The 27,254-nt window shown below is 37.8% G+C and overlaps 1 protein-coding gene and 1 long non-coding RNA gene across 2 annotated transcripts; both read right to left on the reverse strand.

Annotated features, from left to right (window-relative positions):
- Window positions 1-11,730: 11,730 nt before the first annotated feature.
- LOC131005039 (uncharacterized) lies at window positions 11,731-13,454 on the reverse strand. Its single transcript, XR_009095192.1, has 3 exons — window positions 13,064-13,454; window positions 12,182-12,245; window positions 11,731-11,913 (listed from the first exon to the last, which is right to left on the reverse strand). It is a non-coding gene; the product is annotated as an uncharacterized LOC131005039 (long non-coding RNA).
- Window positions 13,455-25,219: 11,765 nt separating this feature from the next.
- Window positions 25,220-25,884, reverse strand: LOC131005040 (uncharacterized). The gene is made up of 2 exons (XM_057931835.1): window positions 25,509-25,884; window positions 25,220-25,412 (listed from the first exon to the last, which is right to left on the reverse strand). The coding sequence occupies exons 1-2, from the start codon at window positions 25,727-25,729 to the stop codon at window positions 25,274-25,276; spliced, it is 360 nt and encodes a 119-aa protein (XP_057787818.1). The 5' UTR covers window positions 25,730-25,884; the 3' UTR covers window positions 25,220-25,273.
- Window positions 25,885-27,254: the final 1,370 nt, after the last annotated feature.

The raw sequence follows: 27,254 nt of genomic DNA on the forward strand, positions 1-27,254 counted from the left end.
AATTAATTATTATATTCTAATTGAGGTTTAATAAATCATATGAGGAAATTGAGATTATTAAACTCTAATCAATTAATTCCATATATTAATTTTTTACGGAATCAATTTATTCTAATTGAAATTAACGAAACCTAATTAAAGTTAATCACACTCCTAATTAATATCAATATATTTGATTTATATTAAAATACTAGTATTAAAATGATACGTATTAATTGCGAAGAAATTAATCCTGAAAAAAAAGTTTTGACCTTTTACCAAAATATATTATTGATGGGAAAGAAAACAAAGGGTGTGAATATGTTTTTGGCTATATTGATGAGATAAGATTGTAGTTAAGCGGATAAAACGATAGATTTTGCGCGCTTAAGTTTAAGCCACGTCTGTCGTCGTGGATTGAACTGTGCTATTCAATTTTCTCTTATGATATAATTTCTCTTTCTGTTTGCGTTACATTTGCATAGAAAGAGAGATCTATTTTCACATTAATAGATGTCATGTAGATACACCCAAATAAGTGCAGTCAGAAGCCTATAACGACTGCTCCCATCAAAATAAGTGTTTGGTCGCGACTACGTTATTGGACCGTACACCAATACTCAATCACATCTAAAATACAATCAATACTAAGGGGTGTATTCGTTCAGGATTTTTGTAAATTTTAAAAGTCTATAGAATTTTCTCAGATTCTTCATGATTTTAAATGAATTTCTGACTGGATTTTTAATGAATTACAAAGAATTTGACATGATTTCTACGGAATTGAAATTCACAAATCCAACGCGTGCTGGAATTCAACGGGCGGTAGAGAGGAACCCAGCGCCCTCTAGGAGCCCATGATCGCTGGATATCCAGCGAGCGCTGGGCATCCATAGTCGGAACTTTTTCTTGCCTATACAGTTATGAGCAAAATGCACAAGTATCGAATCGTTTATTCCATTAACTCTCCCCAAAAAGAAACATAAAAAAGAAATATTCCCTCCGTCCTACTAATAAAGACATAGGTCTTTTGGGCACGGAGATTAAGGAGAGGTAGTTTAGTGGTTAAAGTGTTGGGGACCACCTCTATTAGTTTAGTTGATTAGTTTTAGTTTAGTGTATTTGTGTATTTCTATTTAATGTTTTATTTGAATTTTAAATTTTGTAATTTTATAAATTTCACAAATTTTAATTAATTTAATTGTCCAGAATTTTTAACAAAATAAAAATTGACTTTTATTCATCCAGTTTTTTTTAAGCGTTTTTTTAATCCAATTTTTGTTAATCATTATCCATATTCAATTCATGGTATAGGCTTTTGGATTCAAGTCCAAATTAATGAAACACACTAAAAAGGCGTCTGCTAAAATGAAAAGAAATGCTCCAATTCTTTAATAAAGGCGCCAACACCAAATTTCATTTCTAACTCAATTTTCCCACCAAAATTTGACAACCAACCTTATAAAAGGGGCTGCTCGTACCAGTTTCAAAACATACACACAATTTTTGTGTTAGAAGCTCCACAACCAAAAAAAGAAAAGAAAAGATGGGAAGAAGGAAAGATTTATCAAGCCAAGAAAGGCAAGCCATGGCCTTCTTTCTTCTTCAAAATTCAACAGATGGGAAGCTCCGACATGGGACTATCACTGCTGCCATGGCGAAGTGGGGGTGTTGTCGGAGCTCCGTCGCACGTTTATGGCAGGCTGCAAAAAAGGAGCAAGCACAAGGTCAGTTAGTCTCTGTTCAAAGCAAAAAATCAATAAATGTACAAGAAAAAGAGTGCAAATAGATTTAGAACTCATAGCTAGTCTAGAGTTGCACAAAAGGGGAACCATTCGAAGACTTGCAACAGGTATAAATTGCTCGAAAAGTACAGTGGGTAGATGGATCTCTAAGGGGCTGATCAGAGCTCATTCAAGTGCTATCCGACCCGATTTGACGGCCCCCAACAAGTTATTGAGGCTACGGTTCTCTCTTGAACAGATTGTGTATGATAGGATATGCAATGTCCTAAAGTTCAAGATAGGATATGCAATGTCCTAAACTTCAAGAGGCTACGGTTCTCTCTTGAAAGATCAGTTTTTATTAGAAAGATCAGGACAAACAAGAGGGACACACCCCTCATACCAAACACAATTAGTCACAAGAAAGAACTAGGGCACACACCATATTCAATCAAACACAATTAGTCACAAGAAAGAACCATGGCAGCAACCAATCAACAAAATGTAGGGGACACAGCCCACAATCTCATTTTTTGACATTTAATCATAGATTTTTAGCATTATAGGGAAAATCAAACAAATGAGCATCAAGTTCATCATCTCAGCATTCAGTCCATCTACCACAACAGCACAGAGGATCACACCCCTCATACCAACAGGACATAGAGGAACACAGAGGAATAAGAGCACAGAGGGCCACACCCCTCATACCAACAAGACATAGACGATCACAAATATCGGGACAATAAGAAAGATCTCACCCTTTTAAAGCGGGATACATGGTCTCCACCATCCTTCGCAACAAAGGGGAGCACCGTCGCCACCAGTCGCCGCCAACAACCTCTTCCCGCTCGCGCACGACGTCATCCCAGCTTTCCATGCATAGGAGAGAGTCTAGCTCCGACACCTGCGCCTTCATCGCGGTAGAGGGGCGGCGAAAGATGGGCCGCCGGATCGGACTCCTCGGAACCCTCGAATCCTCCATGAAAGAACCGCCGGTGGACTCCTCAGAACCTTGGAATCCGCCGCTCCCCTCATAGACAAAACCAGACGGCGGCGACGGCAACGGAGGTAACTCCTTAAAGAATTCTTCGTCCTCCGAATCGGGGACGAATTCAGAGTTCAAATATGCCGACCAACCCATATTATCGGCCATAAACGCGTAGATCTAGGGTTTCAGAGAGAGGAAAAAAGGGGATTAAGGTTTTGGAGGAAGGCGACGCGGATGGAGGCTGAGGACGGCAGAATCTTAGGGTTTCGGAGGAGGGCGGCGCGGATGGAGGCTGAGGATGGCGGAATCTTAGGGTTTCGGAGGAGGGCGGCGCAGATGGAGGCTGAGGATGGCGGAATCTTAGGGTTTCGGAGGAGGGCGGCGCAGATGAAGGCTGAGGGCGGCGGTATCTTAGGGTTTCAGAGCGTGAGAGAGGCGGAGAGGCCGAGAAAACTTTCGAGAGAGAGAGGCGGAGAGGCCGAGAGAGTGAGAATGAAGATAGGGTTTTTTTTTGTTTCTTATTTATACTTGAATTAAGGTGCAATTAGTAGTGTTAATTAACCCCTAATTCTTTCCTTATTTGGAGTGTGTCTTTATTATTGGGACACCCCAATAAGAAAAGTGTGTCTTCAAATTTTTTTCTTAAAGACGGCTATTAGATCTGGCATTTTTATCAGATCCCAGTATATAATTGTATCCTTCTACATGTTAATTTCGTAATGCCTCCTTTTCTAACTTGTACTCCCTCTGTCCCATTATTGAAGACACACTTTCCTTATTGGGCTGTCCCAATAATAAAGACACATTTCCAAAAAAGGAAAGAATTAGAGCTTAATTACAACTAATTAATTGAACCTTAATTATGGTATAAATAAGTAGAAAATCCTAATCTACATTTCAGTCCCACCGCCTCCCTCATTTCTCTTCACTCCCGCCGCCCATCTCCTCCCCCTTCTCAGCGGAGTCACCGCCGGCAAACCATGGCCACCGCCGAGCACCCCTCCTGTAACAGCCCGGCTCCAGAGTTGACGGCTGTCCCCACAGACCAATACGAGTCTTTTCTAGCGTGTTTTGTCCTCACTCGCACGCTCCCTGAGAAACTTCCCAGGGGGTCACCCATCCCGGAATTGCTCCAAGCCAAGCACGCTTAACCTTGGAGTTTCTTCCGTGTGGGCACCAGAAAAGAAGATGCATCTTATTGATATGAGTAGCCCAATCAAATCCTTTAAGCTCTCCTCGAATATGCAGTCCCATACCTGCATATTCTCGGAATCCCTCTCGTTCGGGTGTGTTCCGGTTCATCCCTGCGCCCCTCCGCTTGGAAGTCTTAACCGGAGCCGCTCTTTGTCCGTGCCTCTTTGCACCGGCGATCACTCCGTACTTCATCCCCGGGCGTCACAGGCCCACCAGCTTCCGCTTGGTTCGTCCCCGAACCACACCGTACTGGGAGAGGTTCGGCTCTGATACCACCTGTAACAGCCCGGCTCCAGAGTTGACGGCTGTCCCCACAGACCAATACGAGTCTTTTCTAGCGTGTTTTGTCCTCACTCGCACGCTCCCTGAGAAACTTCCCAGGGGGTCACCCATCCCGGAATTGCTCCAAGCCAAGCACGCTTAACCTTGGAGTTTCTTCCGTGTGGGCACCAGAAAAGAAGATGCATCTTATTGATATGAGTAGCCCAATCAAATCCTTTAAGCTCTCCTCGAATATGCAGTCCCATACCTGCATATTCTCGGAATCCCTCTCGTTCGGGTGTGTTCCGGTTCATCCCTGCGCCCCTCCGCTTGGAAGTCTTAACCGGAGCCGCTCTTTGTCCGTGCCTCTTTGCACCGGCGATCACTCCGTACTTCGTCCCCGGGTAACACCCTAATCTAATTAAAGTGTTAAATATAAATTTAAATAATTTTTGACAGCGGAAATAACATAAAGATTTAAATTATAAGGAAATTCAAAGAAATAAATTCCTAAATAAAATATTTGAAATAACTTTAAAAGAAGGCCAGCCATGGAGGAAAAGCTAATATGATAACATTAAACCTGATAAGTTATATCAAAAACTCAAAAGTAGTTTTAGACTTTGAAACCATACAAAGCAAAAGGCTAGATGTAACTACGCCATCATATTTTTCAAAATATATATATACGTGACGCGCCCATTCGATCCTCCACGCGTCTCCAACCTTAGTTACCTGAAAATGTTAAATATGGGATGAGCATATGAAATATACTCAGTGTGGGAAACATGCAATAATTGTCCACGTTAATAAAATGAGAATCACATATGATCAATACATTCGTGACTAAAAGTCGCACGGTGGCATACCAAGGACTTTAATGTCCTGGACCCATTGAGCGGGCCCCTAGCGATATAATTTAATGCAACTCACATATGGTAAACACATGATATTAAAATGGACAAGAATTAACCACGGGCATGTACGGAAATAAATCCCACACCTGAAACTTTAACTTTGAAATTGACTGCGAGAAATTAAAGTTCACGTTCCTAGTCGCGCCGCACCTAGTCATATAAATTCAAATAATAAAACATAAGGGCCTAATTGATCTTTATTAGCAAAATAATCTATACTTTAGAAAATTATTCATGAAAGTCTTTAAAAAAAACTAAAAATTAGGAAATGATAATTAAAGAAATAATTGTGGGCTTAAATAAATTTATACTTGCTATTAAAAGATTAACTAAGTCAAAAGCCCAAATGTTTTTAAAAGCCCATAACCTTATCCCTTATACTGCAATTCACGCCTCATCTCCTTCTCTCAATTTCTTTTGATTTTCGGTCAAGGGCAGACCATCTCCTCCCCATAACTGTAAATTTCTAACCTTCTTCCTCAACCTCTCTCCCTCTTCCTCATCTCTCGCCCTCGCCTCTCATCCCCCTCTGTCCTTCTCTTCGCCGCCTGCCAGTGCCACCGCCCCGTCATCATCTCCTTCACCTCGTGACCGACAGCAGCAGCGGGGCTGCCGTCGCGTCCCTCTGCGTTGACAGCAGCACCGCCCCGCCACCTGCTCCCTCTGTCTCGACCAGCAAGGCTCGGCAGCGGCCGAGACCACAGCGCTGCCGCCCCTGTCTCCTCCTGCTGGCCGCCGTGGCGCGCAGCGCCGGCGGCATCACTCCAGAATTCCCCCCTCTTAGCTCAATTCCCTTTCTAAACCTTTTTATTCTACATCTAGTTTTAAGAATAAGAACTGATATACTTATTGTTTTTCTCTATGAACCTTATTGCTTTCTTTTCTGTAAAATAAAGGAGAAAGTAAAGCAGTAGCTTTTGCATTTCTTTGAAATAAAAAGATGAAAACTTGCAGAAGAATAAAGTTACCAGTTGAAATTTGTGCAGTAGCAAGAAACAGAATGATTTATAAACGTTGAGTTTGGTTGAATTCCTGGGCAATTACAAAGAAGGAAAATGGAGTGTATATATACTAACTGAATTACGTAGTGCACAAGAATAATTTGTGGTGCACAAAATTGAGAAAAAAATGACTGAGGAGGAAGCTTAAACGTGGCCGGCAAGGATTAAAAATTGTGGCTGGGAAGATCTGCTTGCTTCTCAAGATTTTTGAAAGTTAAATATGTGGCTGAGAAAAATAAACTTAGCTACATATTGCCCTGACTTCGTAAGCTGTTATGGGCTTACATTCAGCCCAAGGAAAAATAAATAATTAAAATACACATAAGGCCCAATGTAGAAAATTAGTATTCTTGATCATAATTTTCCATTTGCTAAGGTTATAAATTTATAACATGTAATTTAAAAAGTATTTATCTAACTAGGGGCGCGACTATATATTTTACGAACATGCTATATAAATATTCTTTTCATGATTTAAAATTAGTTAAAATATAAATAATGCAATCAAACAAATAATTAAATAATTAAATGGGTTCGGGCTGTCACAACCCTACCCACTAAAAGAAAATTTCGTCCTCGAAATTTAACTTACTTGGTTCTAAGTGGGGGTAGCGAGCTAGGATTTCTTCTTCACGTTCCCAAGTTGCTTCATCAGGTCCGTGCCTAGTCCATTGAATTTTTACTAAGGGTATTTCTTTACCTCGCAAAACCCTTACCTTCCGATCCAGTATGACACTCGGCTCCTCTTCGTACGTGAGGTCCTTATTGATTTGAAGTTCTTCATGATGAACGATGTGACTAGGATCGTGCAGATATTTTCGCAGCATGGAGACGTGAAACACGTTGTGTACAGCCGACAATTCTGGCGTTAAAGCTAAACGATAGGCTACGTCTCCTATGCGCTCGAGGATTTCAAAAGGTCCTATAAATCGAGGCCTCAACTTCCCTTTCTTGCCAAATCGTAGGACTCCTTTCATTGGTGCTACTTTGAGAAAAACTTTTTCGCCAACCAGAAAATGTAATTCCTTTCGTCTGCGATCAGCATATGATTTCTGTCGATTCTGAGCCATTTTAATCTTCTCTTTTATTTTCTCGATGACCTCAACCGTTCTCTCAACGATTTCTGGGCCCAACACTTTTCGTTCACCAACTTCGTCCCAATATAGTGGCGATCTACACTTTCTCCCATATAACGCTTCGTATGGAGCCATGCCAAGGGTCGTTTGAAAACTATTGTTATACGCGAATTCAATCAAGGGCAGGTGAGTTTCCCAATTACCTCCAATGTCCATGACACTAGTTCGCAGCATGTCTTCTAAAATCTGAATAGTTCTTTCAGATTGTCCATCTGTTTGAGGATGATATGCTGTTGAAAAGTTGAGCTTCGTTCCCATGGCTGCATGTAAACTTTTCCAAAATCTGGACGTGAATCTTGGATCTCGATCAGAGACAATGGATACTGGCACTCCATGTAGTCTCACCACCTCTTGCACATACAATCTCGCCAATTGGTCCATCGAATAAGTCATCTTTACAGCAAGGAAGTGTGCTGACTTAGTAAGTCGATCCACGACTACCCAAATTGCATCGTGACTGCGTGTTGTCTTCGGAAGTCTCACTACAAAATCCATTGTAATGTGTTCCCATTTCCATTCGGGTATCTCCAATGGATTCAACAATCCAGACGGTCGTTGGTGTTCGGCCTTCACTTGTTGGCACGTCATACATTTTCCAACATATTCAGCTATCGATCTCTTCATGCCTCTCCACCAAAATGTTTTTCGAAGATCTTGATACATCTTGGTGCTTCCAGGATGTGCCGTGTAGGTCGTGCAGTGTGCCTCATCCAGAATTTCCTTTATCAACTGCTTGTCTTTAGGGACACAAATTCTGCCTGCATATGTGAGTGTTCCATCGTTTGCCAACGAGAAACTCGTACTATCATTGCTAAGTCCCTTATTCTTCATCTTCTGGAGGAAGTCGTTGGTTTCTTGGATTTTCTTAATTCGATCTCGTAATGTAGGCTTAACAACTAGCGTTGCGAGCATGGCTTCCTTGGCATTCGGAGTTATCACTTCGAGTTTCAACTTTTCAAATTCTTTTATCAAAGTCTCCTGTTGAGTTATCATCAAAGCTAGTTGTCCTTCACCTTTTCGGCTAAGTGCATCTGCCACCACATTAGCCTTTCCTGGGTGGTACTGTATAGTACAGTCATAATCCTTCACGAGTTCTAGCCACCTTCTTTGTCTCATGTTCAGCTCTTTCTGTGTGAAGAAATATTTCAAGCTTTTGTGATCGGTGAAGATCTCACATTTTCCTCCATATAGGTAATGTCTCCAAATCTTTAGCGCATGAACTACGGCAGCTAGCTCCAAATCGTGTGTAGGGTAATTATGCTCGTGTGGCTTCAACTGTCTGGATGCATAGGCAATAACTTTCCCTTTTTGCATTAGAACACATCCCAAACCTTGCTTCGAGGCGTCTGTATAAATGACAAAATTATCTGATCCATCAGGTATGGTTAATACTGGTGCTGTCGTCAACCTTCTTTTCAGCTCCTGAAAACTTTGCTCGCACTTATCAGTCCACTGGAACACAACTCCTTTCCTTGTTAATTGTGTCATCGAACCCGCTATCTTTGAGAATCCCTCGATGAATCTTCTATAATAACCAGCGAGTCCAAGAAAACTCCTTACCTCACTTGCATTTGTAGGTGCCTTCCAATTACTTACAGCTTCAACCTTAGCTGGGTCCACCTCAATTCCATTTCCAGTCACCACGTGACCAAGAAAAACTACTCGGTCTAGCCAAAATTCACATTTCTTAAATTTGGCGTAGAGTTTCTCACTCCTCAATGTTTCCAAGACGATCTTAAGATGCTCTTCATGTTGTGCATTATCCTTTGAGTATATCAAGATGTCGTCGATGAAAACTATGACGAACTTGTCCAAATATGAGTGAAAAACACGATTCATCAGGTCCATAAATACCGCTGGAGCATTGCTTAGACCGAATGGCATAACTACAAACTCATAATGACCGTATCTTGTCCGAAAAGCTGTTTTCGGTACATCACTACCCTTTATCTTGAGTTGGTGGTATCCCGATCTCAAATCAATTTTAGAAAACACCTTTGCACCCTTCAATTGGTCGAACAAATCTTCTATCCTTGGTAGAGGGTACTTGTTCTTGATGGTAAGTCGATTAAGCTCACGGTAGTCGATACACATACGCATTGTTCCATCTTTCTTCTTAACAAACAAGACAGGCGCTCCCCAAGGTGATACACTTGGCCGTATGAACCCTATGTCCAAAAGCTCTTGCAGTTGTGTTTTCAATTCCTCCAATTCCTTTGGTGCCATTCTATATGGTGCTTTTGAAACGGGTGCTGCTCCAGGCATTAAATCGATCGCGAACTCCACTTGCCTATCTGGCGGTAATCCAGGTAAATTCTCGGGAAAAACATCAGAGTAATCATGTACCACTGGAACACTTTCGAGAGTAAGTTCTTCATCTTCTTTGCCTACAATGCTTACGAGATAAGCCTCACCAAAGCCTTTGTTCAATATCTTTATTGCTTTCATCGCAGATATCATCATAGGCATTCTTCCTAACTTTGATCCTTGAAATGAAAATGCTTTCTCTCCCGGCACTTTAAAAACAATTTCCCTCTTGTGACACTTAATTGTCGCGAAGTTTTGACTTAGCCAGTCCATTCCCAAGATCACATCGAAGTCATGGATTTCTATGAGGTATAAATCAGCTTCAAGCTTTCTATTTCTAAAGTTCAAGGGAATTCTCCGAGCAATCCTATTCGTCTTAATGCATTCTCCAGAAGGGACACTTATGTTCAAGGCTAAGTCTTCTACTTCACAAATGATATCATTCTTTTGACAAAACTTAGCAGACACGAAAGAGTGCGAAGCTCCAGAATCAAATAGAACAACTGCTGGTGTTCCAGATATGAGTAACGTACCAGTCATTGTGTCGTCGTCCTCCGCTGCTTCTTGATCTGCTAAAGCGAAGAATCGGGCATTTCCTTTCTTTTCTGGCTCTTTGCCTCCTATTCTGTCTGGTCCCACATTTTTCTTCCCTTCTGGCGCATTATATATCTTTTTAGGACAATTATGTGTAGTGTGCCCCGGTTCGTGGCAAAAGAAACAAACTCTTTTACCCCACATGCACTCTCCATAGTGATATTTTCCACATTTCTGGCATTGTGGTCTTGTCCCCGTTGTTCCCAGATTAACGCCTCCACCAAACTTCGGCCTCTTATCTTGGAAGTTTCCTCCGCCTTGATTATAGTTCTCCCACTTCCTTTTCATAGGTTGATTCGCTGGCTTTTGTGCAGGGATGTTTGACCCAAGAGCAGTTGCCACCTCTTCGGCTCGCTTAACCAAATCGCTAAAATCTTCAATTACATGTGCAGCCATAATTCCCTTGATGTCAGTTCTCAGTCCCTTTCTAAACCTAGCTATCATTTTGTCTTCTGTGTCAACTAGGTGTGGTGCAAAACGAGCCAACTCATTAAATTTCCTCTCGTACTCCTCTATAGTCATATTTCCTTGTTTCAACTCAAAGAACTCGGTTTCCTTCTTTTCTCTGAATGACAGGGGAAAGTATTTATCCATTACTACTCCCTTGAAGATTTTCCAATTGAGAACATTGCGATCCTCTTCTCCCAACAGACGATAGAAATGTTTCCACCATTGTCGAGCGTCCTCTTTAAGTTGAAAAACAGCACATGAAACTTTCTGTTCCTCGGTACAGTTGATGTGAGTGAAAATCCGTTCAAGCTCTTCCAACCACTCTTCAGCTGCTAGCGGTCCATCACGTCCATTGAACCGTGGCGGATTATAGTTCCGAAATCGCTCTACCGCTTGATCTATCGTGTTAGAGGTCTGGTTTAGGTCACGTTGTGTGGCCTGAGTTTGGGTTTGGTGTTGGACAAAACCTTGTAAGGCGCTCAGAAATTGACTCATAAAGTCTCCTCCATTAGTTGGATGAGGTTGTCCAGCTTCTGCTTCGGAATTTGTATTTGAGTTCTCGGCGTGGTGGGAATGTGCACGCGTATTCCTCATGGTTCTATATTCAGAGGCACTATCACATAAATAAGGGATTATAAAACAAGACTTTTCTAGGAAAATGCTAGGTTATTCCTAATTCGAGGACTAAGTTCAAGATGAAAAATTTAGAACTCATCAAATCTCAATGTCATGAACTGTAAAATTCCGAAATAAAATTCATAGCTGCAATAATCTTCAACATAATAACTTGCAAACTGAACTTGAATTTACTGAGAATAACTTCAATAATTGCAGCAAAATTCAACCTAATTTCGGAATATAAACAGTTTATACTCATCCCCTTGAAAACTTTTAAAAAAATAACTTTTACCTCGACGTCGGAGCGCGTAGTGGTCGAATGGCCTTGTCACACTTGACTTGAAAACATTTTAAGAAAAATTTTATTTTGCAGAGTCTACAGGAAAGTAGACCTGCTCTGATACCATACTGTAACACCCTAATCTAATTAAAGTGTTAAATATAAATTTAAATAATTTTTGACAGCGGAAATAACATAAAGATTTAAATTATAAGGAAATTCAAAGAAATAAATTCCTAAATAAAATATTTGAAATAACTTTAAAAGAAGGCCAGCCATGGAGGAAAAGCTAATATGATAACATTAAACCTGATAAGTTATATCAAAAACTCAAAAGTAGTTTTAGACTTTGAAACCATACAAAGCAAAAGGCTAGATGTAACTACGCCATCATATTTTTCAAAATATATATATACGTGACGCGCCCATTCGATCCTCCACGCGTCTCCAACCTTAGTTACCTGAAAATGTTAAATATGGGATGAGCATATGAAATATACTCAGTGTGGGAAACATGCAATAATTGTCCACGTTAATAAAATGAGAATCACATATGATCAATACATTCGTGACTAAAAGTCGCACGGTGGCATACCAAGGACTTTAATGTCCTGGACCCATTGAGCGGGCCCCTAGCGATATAATTTAATGCAACTCACATATGGTAAACACATGATATTAAAATGGACAAGAATTAACCACGGGCATGTACGGAAATAAATCCCACACCTGAAACTTTAACTTTGAAATTGACTGCGAGAAATTAAAGTTCACGTTCCTAGTCGCGCCGCACCTAGTCATATAAATTCAAATAATAAAACATAAGGGCCTAATTGATCTTTATTAGCAAAATAATCTATACTTTAGAAAATTATTCATGAAAGTCTTTAAAAAAAACTAAAAATTAGGAAATGATAATTAAAGAAATAATTGTGGGCTTAAATAAATTTATACTTGCTATTAAAAGATTAACTAAGTCAAAAGCCCAAATGTTTTTAAAAGCCCATAACCTTATCCCTTATACTGCAATTCACGCCTCATCTCCTTCTCTCAATTTCTTTTGATTTTCGGTCAAGGGCAGACCATCTCCTCCCCATAACTGTAAATTTCTAACCTTCTTCCTCAACCTCTCTCCCTCTTCCTCATCTCTCGCCCTCGCCTCTCATCCCCCTCTGTCCTTCTCTTCGCCGCCTGCCAGTGCCACCGCCCCGTCATCATCTCCTTCACCTCGTGACCGACAGCAGCAGCGGGGCTGCCGTCGCGTCCCTCTGCGTTGACAGCAGCACCGCCCCGCCACCTGCTCCCTCTGTCTCGACCAGCAAGGCTCGGCAGCGGCCGAGACCACAGCGCTGCCGCCCCTGTCTCCTCCTGCTGGCCGCCGTGGCGCGCAGCGCCGGCGGCATCACTCCAGAATTCCCCCCTCTTAGCTCAATTCCCTTTCTAAACCTTTTTATTCTACATCTAGTTTTAAGAATAAGAACTGATATACTTATTGTTTTTCTCTATGAACCTTATTGCTTTCTTTTCTGTAAAATAAAGGAGAAAGTAAAGCAGTAGCTTTTGCATTTCTTTGAAATAAAAAGATGAAAACTTGCAGAAGAATAAAGTTACCAGTTGAAATTTGTGCAGTAGCAAGAAACAGAATGATTTATAAACGTTGAGTTTGGTTGAATTCCTGGGCAATTACAAAGAAGGAAAATGGAGTGTATATATACTAACTGAATTACGTAGTGCACAAGAATAATTTGTGGTGCACAAAATTGAGAAAAAAATGACTGAGGAGGAAGCTTAAACGTGGCCGGCAAGGATTAAAAATTGTGGCTGGGAAGATCTGCTTGCTTCTCAAGATTTTTGAAAGTTAAATATGTGGCTGAGAAAAATAAACTTAGCTACATATTGCCCTGACTTCGTAAGCTGTTATGGGCTTACATTCAGCCCAAGGAAAAATAAATAATTAAAATACACATAAGGCCCAATGTAGAAAATTAGTATTCTTGATCATAATTTTCCATTTGCTAAGGTTATAAATTTATAACATGTAATTTAAAAAGTATTTATCTAACTAGGGGCGCGACTATATATTTTACGAACATGCTATATAAATATTCTTTTCATGATTTAAAATTAGTTAAAATATAAATAATGCAATCAAACAAATAATTAAATAATTAAATGGGTTCGGGCTGTCACACCTCGCCCCTCCGGTGAGCCTCCGATCGCTCGCGCATACACTGACGGGGGCAGAGGGCCAAGCCCTAGCCCTGCCAAACAGCAGCGTCGCCCTTCCCACGCCACCCAGATCCGCCAAACCACCACCGCCCTGAGCCGCCGAACCACCACCACGCGGCTCTGGTCTCCTTTCAAAAACCCAAATCTGCCAAACCACCACCCTCAATTTCTAGGTTCGATTTGAGAGAGGAAGAAAGTGGCGGATCTGGTTCTGAGGCGGCGGAGGCGTCGCTCGAGATGCGTGCACGTCTAAAACCGCCGCCCATCCCCCTCTCTTCTCCTTCTCCGACGACCGTAGCGGTGAGGCCACCACTCTCCTTCTGAAACCCTCCATCTCCGCCGCCATTCTCATGGTTCAAATTTGGGAATCGAAGAGAACAAAATTGTCAGATTTTCATGGATTCGAAATTTCTGGTTGTGTTGTTTCGATTCTCATGATTTGATTTTTTGGTTGTGTTGTTTCATGAAACCCTCCATCTCCGCCGCCATTCGCCAATTTTTGTTTTGAAATGGTTCTTCCTCTTTCTGCCAATTTTTGTTTTGGAATGAGAATAGTTTTCGTTTGCAATTTTTTTGGAAAATTTGCGATTTCTAGTTTGATTTTCTGGGCTCCATTTTCGGCAGCATAGCATAGGGAATCGGTGGTGGTGGGGGTGGGCGGCGGTGGTGGTCGGTGGTGGTGGTGGTGGTGGTGGGCAGTGGGCAGTGGTAGTCCGAGAAATGAGAGAGAGAGAGAGTTGAGAGTTAAGTCCCTAATCAAATACACACCACAACACTTAATTCCTTAAACTACCTCATCTTAATCTCCGTGCCCAAAAGACCTATGTCTTTATTAATGGGACGGAGGGAGTATTTATTTTTTTCCAAGGCAAGTAAAGATGCGGTACGATTTCCAGTTGATGCTAGAATAACTGAGTTGCTTATACGAGGTCTGGTGAGTCTCAATTTGTACCTTTACCATTCATCCACGTCAAAGATCATTTCCCCTTTTTGTTGAAAAATAAACTCTCACTTTCTGATATCTAGAACTCGGTTTGATATTCTGTGCTCAATCGACAGCATTACACTGTTGAACTTAAGGATAACTCAGTGGAACTTACAGAGGAAAGAATAGTACTGGCTGAGACAGCTCTGGATACAAATGACTTATGGGATGAGAATGATCCTTGGACTAGGAGCCCAGCGACCGCTGGCTTCGTCAGGCTTGAACGCTGGGTCCAGCGACCGCTGGCTTCTTTGCCGCAGGTGCTGGAACCCAGCGAGCGCGTGATTTTGGCAGATTTGTGAATTCTCGTGGTATTTGGTCGGATTTGTTGATGCGTATTTTCTGAACGAAATCAATGAAAGTCATTCCAATTTAAAAGTCCGTATATTAACGAATACACCTAGATTTTCATAGGCTTTTAAAAGTATTGAACGAATACACCCAGATTTTAAAAGACTTTTAAAAGTCTTGAACTAATGCACCCAGATTTTAAAAGACTTTTAAAAGTCTTGAACTAATACACCCAGATTTTAAAAGTCTGCAGAAATCTATAAAAATCATGAACAAATACACCCCCCTAAGTGCTCGTTTGTTTCATGTAGAGAAATGAAAAGGGAATGGAATCAAATAAAGGAGTGAAATAGTAATAATAACCATTACTTTTATTGAGTGTTTGATTTAACAATGGAAATGAATCATTAGTAAGAAATTTCATTTCTTTTGTTTCCCCTCTATTTTGAGGGGTAACAAATTGAGTGATTGAGTTACCCTCAAGTAAGGGTAATGATTATCTCATTACCCAAACCAAACAACAAGTAATGGATTCAATTACTTGATTCCCTTTTCAACATCTAAAAACACCCAACCAAACGTGAGATAAAAATGTGAATCAACGGAATAGAGCCCAAATCTATTAAAGAAAAGCGATCGAGCCCAAATTACCAACGGAGGTCCAGATGTCACCAATCAGAGACAGAACTAAGAATATGTCCGATTTTAGGGTAGATATCCCTGCTCTCTAGCCGCGGCAAATCCAAATTTTAAGCTTAATTGTCTATATATTCAAAAAGTTTTCAAAAAATTTGAAATAAGATATTTGCAGTAAAATACATGAATTTTCAATAAATTTTGATTTTAATGATGAACTTTAAAATTTGAAAAAAAGTACACTATATTTCGATTTTTTCTGAATTTTTTCTATTTTTTCCATGATGACTCTTTCCGATGAAACTAAAGTTGATGTAACATAATAATGCCAACATACAAATTATCCCAAGTGAAAATCATTCTCGATGAATTGAGGTGGCATAATAAAATTGATCTATCTGTGAATTGAAAATCTTTCACATTTAGGTATCAAAAAAAATCTAAGTTAAAAGCCCTAATTAAAATCAACTTCTATTTTTGGGTATTTCATATTCATGGGAAAAATAGAAATTTGTTGAAAGTTCGTGTATTTTACGGTAAATATCCCTTTTGAAATTGCACATATTATTTAAAAAATTTCTTAGAAGCCATAACCATTTGTTTTTGGGTAAATATCACTTTAAACCCCAAACTATTTTCGCACTATCAATTATATCCTGAACTATTGAAAATATTTTTTTAAACCTTGAACTATAAATTTTGTATCAATTGTACCCTTTATCTATTTTTCATCCTTTTAATTTTTAATGAGTAATGCACATGATTACGTTGTTTTATATAATATACGTAAAAAAAATGATTCTAAATACATTGTGGCATCCGGTGAGCCACGTTAAATTTTTTAAGCTAAAAAATGAATGAATGGTACAATTGATACAAAATTAATAGTTCATGGTTTAAAAAATTATTTTCGATAGTTGAGGATATAATTGATAGTGCGAAAATAGTTTGGAGTTTAAAGTGATATTTACCCTTTATTTTTTTCTAAATTAATTCTGATCATCGATTTTATTAGACGTGGTTGTTGAAAATGACACTTTAAACTGAAAAAATGACATTTGAACAAAATATCGATATCACAATTGGAAAATAATAACATTGTGGCAGTTTCATTGTCAAATTCATCATGTTCTCCTATTTAATCGTCACAAAAACTTGGGTATAATCGGGTGTACTGTACAATCGAGTTGACCTGTACCCAGATTTTGACTCGCATCCTGATTCAAATCGTGTAAATGACATTATTCGGTTATACAAATGACACTGCCTATAATTGACACTATTCGGATATATAAATGACACTGTAACATGTTCAATCTTATAATATCACTTAAAATATTATAGTATCATTTACAATTTTATAGTGTCAATTATAGAAAGTGTCATTTATATTTCTGAATAGTGTCATTTACAATATTGTTAGTGTCATTTGTATGAAGTGACATTTATATAACAAAATAATGTAAATTACAGGCAGTGTCATTTGTATGACCGAATAATATCATTTACACGATTTAGGTCAGAATGCGAGTTTAGGTCAAGATGCGAGCCAGAATCTAAATGCAGGTACCTAAGACCACATCTTTAAATATCGTTGTCTTCAATAAAATTGTCGGAATTCAACTGTGCCACCGTCGTTGCGTTGGGACGTCAAAGATTCCAACTAAATCTTCATTATTCCTCAGCTAAATTTCCATTCTTCAACAGATTTTCCCTATTTCTCCTTTTGATTTATGAGTTTAATTTATTGTGGTTAAAATGCACCACAACGATCCTCATACGTCTTAGGTCAAGCTATTTTTTTATCACTACAAGAATCTGGCTGATTATCGAAGGAAAAATTTCGTCGCTAAAGTCAAAAATTATGTCGGTAAAGCCATATACCGACGGATCACCGACGGACGCCGTGTGTCGCCGTGAAAGTGGTCGGTAAAAAATTTATCGACAGAATTTCGCCTTCGTCGCTAAATACCGACGGAAAAGACGACGGACCATCCGTAGGCGAGGACGCGACGACATCGGTGTCGTTTGAAATCAGCGACAAAAATAGCGATGGAAATGACCGTCGGTATCAGCAACGGAATTTATTTCCGTCGCTAATTTCTTTTTTTTTAATAATATTTTTTAATTTTTTTTATCAATCTAGATTTATTCTCCACAAGTATTTTGGTATTTATAATGTATTTTGAACTTAATTGCATACGTTAGGTGATTAACTAACAAATTTAAAGACAAAATAAGAACAATCAAACAAAGTGGATTAATTAAGTGATGAAGGTGGTTTAGGGATTAGGCAACGATGGATTAGCAATGGACTTCAATTTAGCTCAATATTAGTCTTGATACTCCTATTTATCTAGAGTGATCTCCCAACTAGTTCTAGCCCCCTCCCGGACGACTAAAACGGTAGATTACGGGTCATAGTTGCCGTTCCCGGTCAACTTCTAACCTATAACTCCCAAAAGCATAATAAGATCGATAAACTCTCACCCAACTCTCAACCTCCCGGTCTATTGAGTCAATATGTTTCAAGCTCTTAATCTATTATGATTATCCTCTCCCGATTCAAATCACAAATGAGAAATGCATAGAAAGTTGCCAACAATCCATACAAGAAAGAAATCTAGGGCTTGAAAAGATAAAGACAAGGAAATAATCAAGACATATATTAAGCATAATAATCAATCCATTACATAATCTACTAGCCTAATCCCCAAACCAATGGGGGATTTAGCCTATCATGCTTACAATCAAAATACTTAATTCAAGGAAATTCATAAATGAAAGAGAGAGAGAGTAAGAGGTGACAAATCCTATTAAATTAGCTTCCTTCAATCTTCTCTCCTCTTCAATGTCCTTCCAATCTTGGTGGTTGAGTGTAGTTATGGAGGCTAGGGCTTGGGTATGGAGGTAGGAGAGTGTGTTTTTGTTGGGGGAAGATGAAAGATATGAGAAAAAAAGGGAGAAAAGGGGGTTTTGGGGCAAAAATCGTGTCTGGGCCCACCAAAGGGAGCAATCCCGCCTTTTTCCCGCTACCACGGCATGAACCGCGGTCAAGAACGCGGCCAAAATGAGAGGAGACTGCGGTCGAGGCCCGCAGCCGCGGCTCGGACCGCGGGTGATTGCCAAAAACGTTCTGGACTGCTTTGGAGCAGAGGCCCGCGGTCTGGCCCGCGGCCGCGGCCCGGACCGCGGCTTACTGGGCAATTTTGGAGCAGAGGCCCTCGGTCGGGCCCGTGGCCGCGGCCCGGACCGCGGTGTCCTGGGCTTTATGCGCAGTCCGCTTGTTCGGCTCCGTTCTCCCTCGTTCGGACTCGGATTTGGTCGCCGTTTGCGCTCACGGATTCCTCTCGAGACGTACTTCAATCTCATGTCTTCAAAATCGTCCAATTAATCTTTGATTTTTCCTGAAATCACTCCAAAAGATACACCAAGCATCAAAATTCAACAAAACTCAAAATTGGGATACAAACACATATTAACAATCAAAATATGAAGGGAAAGGACAACAAATCATGTGGAATGGAGGTACGAAAACCATGTTTGTCATTAGGACAAACTTTCCAGTGGGTCACCCATCTTAGTTGTGCTCTATGTTAAGCACGCTTAACCTTGAAGTTTCTTTCGAGTGGTCACCAGTACAGAATACGCGTATTATTGATATAACTAGCACATATTAATTCATTTAAACTCTATTTTAATATACAATTTCATTTATTCATAACCTTAGAATATGTCGGGATGATATCTAAGACTTGTGGTGCCAACAAAAGAATGACTGAAAATATACGATCGAATTTAAAATAATAATATTATCATTAATTAAAAAAATATTATTGTTGAAAATAACAATAAATTTTAAAATATTCTCAATAATTTTAAAATAAGAAAAAAATGGAATATTAAATAAAAAAATAATAAATAATATTTTTAAAAAAATCAAATAAAAATAACAAAAAAAATTAATAATATTTACCGACGGATTAATTAAAAAATAATACAAATAAAAATAAAAAATAATAAAATAATAATATTTAACGACGGATAATTTTCCGTCGCTATTCGGTCTGTAAAACTAAATTAAAAAAATAATAATAAATAATATTTAACGATGGATTATTTTTCGTCGCTATTCGGTCGATAAATTAAAAAAATAATTAAAAAAATAAATTAATTATAAAAAATAATAGTTAGCGACAAATTATTTTCCGTCGCTTATAATTCCGTCGTTAAACTTTTAAAAATATCTTCGTCGGAATTCCACCTTTGTTTCGTCGATAATCACCGACAGATTATTTTTCGTCGGTAATTCCATCGGTGTCCGGTAAATTTTTTTGTAGTGTATGCTCACCATGAGCCTTGTGAAAAATCTCTAGTTCTCTATTTGATTCCCATGATTCTACACCAACTTGAGCGAAAGTCCCTTCGTGGAGGAACGAGGAGTCAACAAGGCAATCTAAAACCCTTTCGCCTTTGTGATTTTGATCAGCTATATATTTACATAACGTAATTTTCTCTAATTGTTGATGTAATTTGACCTAATTCCATCAGCTAATGAAATTGCAAATGTTTCTATAGTCACAAAAATTGGTAGTGTACGTGGTTTGGAGACACAAGCTGCGTTTACTTTGATGGATAAATTTATTTATGGAAAATTAAGGATAACAAAAAATTATGCCTTGAAATGTCTCCTTTCTTTTTCAATATTTGACACAAAAGAGATGTTCACAATTTTTCCTTCTTTATTTTCACTTCAAAGATGGATAATATTATCCCTCCATTTTTGAGTGGATAATATTATCCATACTTGAAGTGAAAATAAGGAAGGAAAAATGGTGAACATCTCTTTTGTGTCAAATGTTGGAAAAAAAGAAGAAGACATTTTAATACATAATTTTTTTGTTATCTTTCCTTTTCTATGGATAAATTTATCCATCAAAGTAAACGCACCCACAAAATTTAATAAATTATTCAAAGATATTGTTGAAAGATGTGGATAAAGTGGAGAAATAAACTCATCAAAATTGACTAATTGAGTGGAGAAATGGATTCAATAAAATTGATGTGTTAAATGGTTGAGTTTTTTTGTAAATATTGAGTGTTAATGAGTTTTAAATGTTGTAGAGGTAATTAAAAAAAAAAAATACTAGTACAATTTCTATGGACCGGTTAAAATAATGTTCCATCCGGCATCCGTCCATGATAAATCTGGTCTTTTGTCATTTACGATCATCCACAATAAGTGTGGTCTTTTAGGACATCAGCACTCCCAGCAGATCACCTAAATACATCACTAACTCTAAATTTAGGCTAAAACAATTGAAAATGAGATAAAAAATGCATCCAACAGATTCCCTAAATTGGATGGGGCCCACAAAAAAATTTACACCTACCTAAATTCAATCTTAAATTTACACCCACCCTAAATTTATTTTAAGCTTATAATTAGTAGGGCCCACACATAATTATTATTTTTATGTAGAAAATAGGAGATCTGGTGTATGCATTTATAAAATCGAGATCCTAAAATTAAATAGGAAAGCTTTAGGGAGGAATATAGGAGCATAATTTTGGGATTTCTGCTGGGAGTGCTTATATTTTTACTCAAACCACACACAATATTTACAAAAAACATATCTTACACATTAATCATTTATTAATTATCTAAAGAATTAACTTTGGTGGATCTGTTTCTCCATTTTATACATACACATCTCCCATTTTTTAAAAAAATTCGTACCCTCTAATCCACACCATACATATCGTGAACGGATGGAGCAACAAAAGTCTATAATTTGCATAGATGAATGGAGTATTAGATACGAGTGTTGATTCGGACACGACCATCGTCCGTGACACGAGTTTCTGGTAGGGCTGCTGCTGTTGTAATTAACTCCGCTAGCTCCCGTCTCAATCATGTGCGTTGTGTTCTTAATTTGATAAGGAATGACATTAATTAATTTTGCAATAAAAGCTTTATGTTTTCCCTATATTAAATCCACTGAGCTAATTTAATGATCCCCTCTTATTGTACTCGTGTTCTTTCCTATATTCCGCCAAGCGCACTTAGTTAATGATCCCCTCTCATTTCGACGTGGAATAAAAAAATACGACAACAAATGAAATTAATGAGAATTAGTGTTATCACAGTCAATATTTCTATTCAATTAAATTAACTAGTGCGCAACCCGTCGAAATTCGACGGGAAATTATTTTAACTTATTATATAAATCATTTTTAAATTTATTTAATTTAAAGTAATATAGTTGAAATTATATTAATTTGAATCATATTCCTCAATTAAATGTTAACCTTTTGTTAAAATAATAAATATTTTTTTATGTAGATTTTTATTTAATAATATTTTGAAAAATGTATCGATATTAAAAATTTTATTTCATATGAGCATCATCTCGTCTGAACCTTGTAGGATCATATCATAATCTAAATTTTGGAAGATGACAACTAACGTTTGAACATCAGACTTTTGAGTATCATCTCGTCTAGACCTTAAAATACAAAAAATGAACTTTTATGCGTCAAGTTTTTTTAACATCATTATCTAGAGCTTTAAAAATCAAAGTTGACTTGTAAGATTGTATGATTTGGAGCTTCTAACATCATAACTAACTTGTAAACATCATTTTGTATGGAACTTAAAAAAATCTTGACAAACTTTTATGCATTATTAGTTCTAAATATTATAATTGGGTTCCAAGAATCATCTCGTTTGGAGTTTAAAAAAATAAATTTAACCTGTGAGTATCATCTCATTTGAACTTTGAATGACCACAATTAAGTTACAAGAATTATATTGTGTGTAGCTTTACAGATCATTATCATCTTTAACTTGTAAGATCATAACTAACTTCTAAACATCATCTTGTATGCAACTTGAAAAATCTTGACAATTTTTTGTGCATTATTTCATGTGGAGCTTGAAATATCATAATTGAGTTTCGAGCATCATTTCGTTTGAAATTTGAAAGAATAAAATGGACTCGTGAACATTAATTATCTTCAAATCTTGAGTTTCGAGCATCATTCCGTCTGAAAATTGAAAGAATAAAATTGACTCGTGAACATTATCTCGTTTGAAGTTTGAAAGACCATAACTAAGTTTTGAAAATCATCTCGTGTGTAGCTTAAGAAAGTTGACACGAGATTCAAATTATATAATGAAAAAATAAATTGCTTGCTTTGTAAGTTCTCCTGAGGCCACCCATGCTTATTGTTATTGCTTATCGTGTTATAGTTGTAATAACCTAAACTATACGAATGAAAACAAAAACAAAAATGAATGTTGGAATTGTGTTAAAAATGAAAGTGGGGATTTTTGTCCCACATTGGTTTTGCTATCAAAGTAGGTGGAGACCTTAGGTTATTTAAGGAGTTCCAAGGTCTTTGATACAATTGCACCAATCACTACCTTTAGTCTTGTGATTACTTCTAGTTTGAAATTCCTTGCTCTTTGTTTTAGAGGGGTGAGAGGTTTTCAAAGGCTTGTAAGAGTGTAGTGGTTGTGAGTCAAGAGGGTGAGAAATACTGTGTGATTGTAGAAATTTATCATATAGTAATTTTTCAGTGTGTCGTGGTTTTTCTCCGGATTTGGAGTTTCCACGTTAAATTCTTGTGTTGTTAAATTGTGTCTATTTTTATTCTTATTTCTTGCTTCTACCAAGTTTGGATGGGGAACTGATTTCCCAACAATTGGTATCAGAGCCTGGCTGAGGTCTCTTGATATTCCAAGTATGCTCTGTGGTTGCAGCATTGTCTGATCTTCCACATCAGAAAGGATTTCTTGAGAAAGATCCGGGCGGGGGTGTCTCTTGCGAGACGGCTGTTCATTTTGGTGGAGAAGCGGTACGTCAAGTCAACTTCAAGTCCAAATGAAGTTCGACGTGGAGAAATTCGATGGAATAATAAATTTTGGCTTGTGGCAAGTGCAAGTCAAGGATGTGCTGATACAATCTGGTTTACACAAGGCCCTGAAAGGAAGTCCGAGTGCAGTCAAAAAGCCCGGTGCAGATGATGACGCAAACAACAAGTCCGGTATGAGTGATGAAGATTGGGAGGATCTGGATCTGAAGGCGGCAAGCACAATTCGTCTCTGCTTGGCCAAGAATGTACTTGCAAATGTACATGGGATTTCGAGTGCGAAGGAGCTTTGGGAAAAGCTGGAAGCTCTGTACCAAGCAAAAAGCATCTCGAATCGGTTGTATTTGAAGGAACAATTTCATACCTTACGGATGGATGAAGGTGTGAAGATTTCAGATCACTTGAGTATTCTCAATGGCATTATCTCTGAACTGGAGAGTATTGGAGCGAAAATTGAAGATGAGGATAAGGCGTTGAGACTCATCTTGTCTCTTCCACGTTCCTATGAACACATGAAGCCAATATTAGTTTATGGGAAGGAAACTCTGGTCTTTGCTGAAGTCACGGGCAAACTTCTTTTGGAAGAAAGAAGGCTGATGAGTGAAGGACGTCCTTCATCGGAAAATTCAGCAATGGTGGCCTTTAGCAGAGGGAGGAAGAAAGACTCCAAGGGCGTTGTTTGTTGGAGGTGCGGAAAACCCGGCCATACGAAGCGAAACTGTCCAGGTGGAGCTCGTCAAGGTGGAGCGGATTCGGCAGAAAGCTCCGAACAAGCAGCTAACATCGTGTTTGATGATGTCCTTTGAGGACATGAATATCCTTATGGCATGTCCAATGGCCATGATAGAGGATGTGACGATGTTAGTTGGACCACATGTGCATGGTTTTTTGGCTTGAATGCAGGTGTGTGGTGAAAAGTATGTCGATGGCTGATGACTTCTAGGAGGGCCAAAAGCTAGAAGGTTGCACCAAAATTTCAGCAAGATTTTTTCGACATGTGCCGAAGCAAAATTCTTAGAATGGTTTATTCTAAGTGTTCTACTCATTTGGTGGAGTAGGTTTATTCTCTTTTGAGGATGATGGTTCTTTGTGATAAGAATCATAATTGTCGGTGAAGACAATGGTGTTTTTTCTTTCATTTTTAACAAGGTGGAGATTGTTGGAATTGTGTTAAAAATGAAAGTGGGGATTTTTGTCCCACATTGGTTTTGCTATCAAAGTAGGTGGAGACCTTAGGTTATTTAAGGAGTTCCAAGGTCTTTGATACAATTGCACCAATCACTACCTTTAGTCTTGTGATTACTTCTAGTTTGAAATTCCTTGCTCTTTGTTTTAGAGGGGTGAGAGGTTTTCAAAGGCTTGTAAGAGTGTAGTGGTTGTGAGTCAAGAGGGTGAGAAATACTGTGTGATTGTAGAAATTTATCATATAGTAATTTTTCAGTGTGTCGTGGTTTTTCTCCGGATTTGGAGTTTCCACGTTAAATTCTTGTGTTGTTAAATTGTGTCTATTTTTATTCTTATTTCTTGCTTCTACCAAGTTTGGATGGGGAACTGATTTCCCAACAATGAAGAGTAATTTAAAGTTGCGATCACTTATTTCAAAAATAGTTACAAAAATTTGTAAGAACTCCTGGCATAATAAATATTTAAATTACTCATATCCAAGACTTTGAACTCAAATAAATTAAAATAGAAAAAATAAAATTTCTCCAAGTTTGGCCGTCTCTATCTGTATAACTAGTCAGTCCTTGAACTAAAAATAATTCTTGAACGATATTATAATACATTTTCCTTAATCATACTCATTCCTCATAACCATCATTCTCAAACAAGAAAAATATAAGAAAAATACATAAAGGAACTACTAAAAATGCTGCAGCTTTGAGCAAATCCTCTGTCCCTCTCGAAATCACACCAATTCTTGACCAGTCTCCACTATACCTGCAATTAAACGAAAAATTCCATCACAACTTATATGTAATTGATTCATAAAACAAAGGAACAATCATAAAAACAAATTATCTTATTATTTAGTACCCAGCATCGATGAATCCTAATGCAAAAACTCCAATACCAGATTGAATGATGAGATTCTTGCTGCTGAAGAATTTCAATGGGAAAATGGTCTTTTTTGGTGTAGTTGAATTTTGAGAATATTCCTTCTTCTTAGCAAATGCTGGAGAAATCACAAATTGTTTTCTGGTATTTCTGTTGGAATTCAGACAAAAAGGTTTGGTGCAGGAGACGAGGTTGAACATTCTTCTTATCTTAGATGTAGGTCTGAAAATTCTTATCTACTAATTTTGTGAGTGGGAGTGGCTGCTGTATTTTCATGGCATTGAGAGGTCAGCATTGGTCCTTCTCTTTGGCTTTTAATTTGCAAGGATACTCTGGGTTCATGGGGGTATGGGATTTTATTTTTAATATTCATTTTTATTCTCTTTATTGAAACATCCAAATATATTTCACATGGGTATTCAATCTTGGCCTATATTTATTTGAGGGAAATTTATTTTATTTTCTCTCTGAACTATAGCCTCCAAAATTAATAAATATAAATATTATTGTTTTTTGAGGCAATTTAAATATTATTGTTGCTAAGTTCTCTTTCTACCGATAGCTTGCAAATTGTGAGATTTTGTTGCTTCTCAGTGGAAATAAGTCATTTTAATAAATGGGTTTAATTATTACTCATTTTGCTATTTTTAGAATGAAACACACTTCGATGCACCTGAATACACTATATCTATATGTCGGCTCTAATTATATTTTAATTGTGATTATTGAATATAAATAAGAATTAACAAATCCTGATTAAGGTGATGCACTTTTTGCCCTTTGAATTAGTCCGATCAAATTAGAAAAAGACTTATACAAGTAACTCAATCTGGAAGATATTAGAGTTATACATGTAGCCTTCGGTTTAAAGGATGAGATAGGATTAGATTGAGATAGGATTAGATTAGATTAATCTTATGATATTTTGTTCGGCCGGGTGAATTTGGCCCGGTATTCAATCTCGAGATATTGCCATGTAGGATTAGTCTTGGATTATGAGTCTTGGCTTACCCCTATGACTAAATTAATCTTGGGCCAACTCAATTTTAAGTAATCTCGGACCAATTTAATCTCGCCAACCGAAGGGCGTTTCTTTTGTGTGATTGATAAAAATATTCATTTTTATTTTTAAGAGTAAAATTATTTTAATCCTATTTTTTAATGGGATTGGGATGAGAATCAAACAAAACTAGCTTAAATGATAAAAATAATCAAGAGTCTTGAAATATCTCAAAGTTTTAATCCATCAAAATAAATAAGGGATTAACCTTATTAAAATTAATCCTCCAAAGTAAACATTCTCATAGGATATTTCGATTAAAAAAAAAGAGTACATGATATACTGCATCTTATGTTCAGTTCTCAATATTACAATTGCAATTTAATTCAAGATATTATTTCAAATAGCAAATTTCACGGTTTTCAGTCAAAGCCTCCCTCCGACAAAAATGATCATCTGCTCTCGTTACCTCTACCCACTTTTTATGTGGGACTTTTTCAAAAAATGTATTTTTAGTGTGTATCAGTAAATGCATTAACTTATATTTTCTAATTATAAACTTATCAATTCAACCAAACAATTTTTCTTTAAGTAAGACTCAATCTTGACTTCGCCCATATTATATCTAGTTATTTTATCCAACGAACTGAACACCATCGTAGCATTGGATCTTTTTTATTGAAGAAAAACAAAAATGATGTTGGGTGCTACACAATGTTTGGCAT

This window comes from Salvia miltiorrhiza, chromosome 1 (assembly GCF_028751815.1).
Source record: "Salvia miltiorrhiza cultivar Shanhuang (shh) chromosome 1, IMPLAD_Smil_shh, whole genome shotgun sequence".
In the NCBI taxonomy this organism is placed as follows: domain Eukaryota; kingdom Viridiplantae; phylum Streptophyta; class Magnoliopsida; order Lamiales; family Lamiaceae; genus Salvia; species Salvia miltiorrhiza.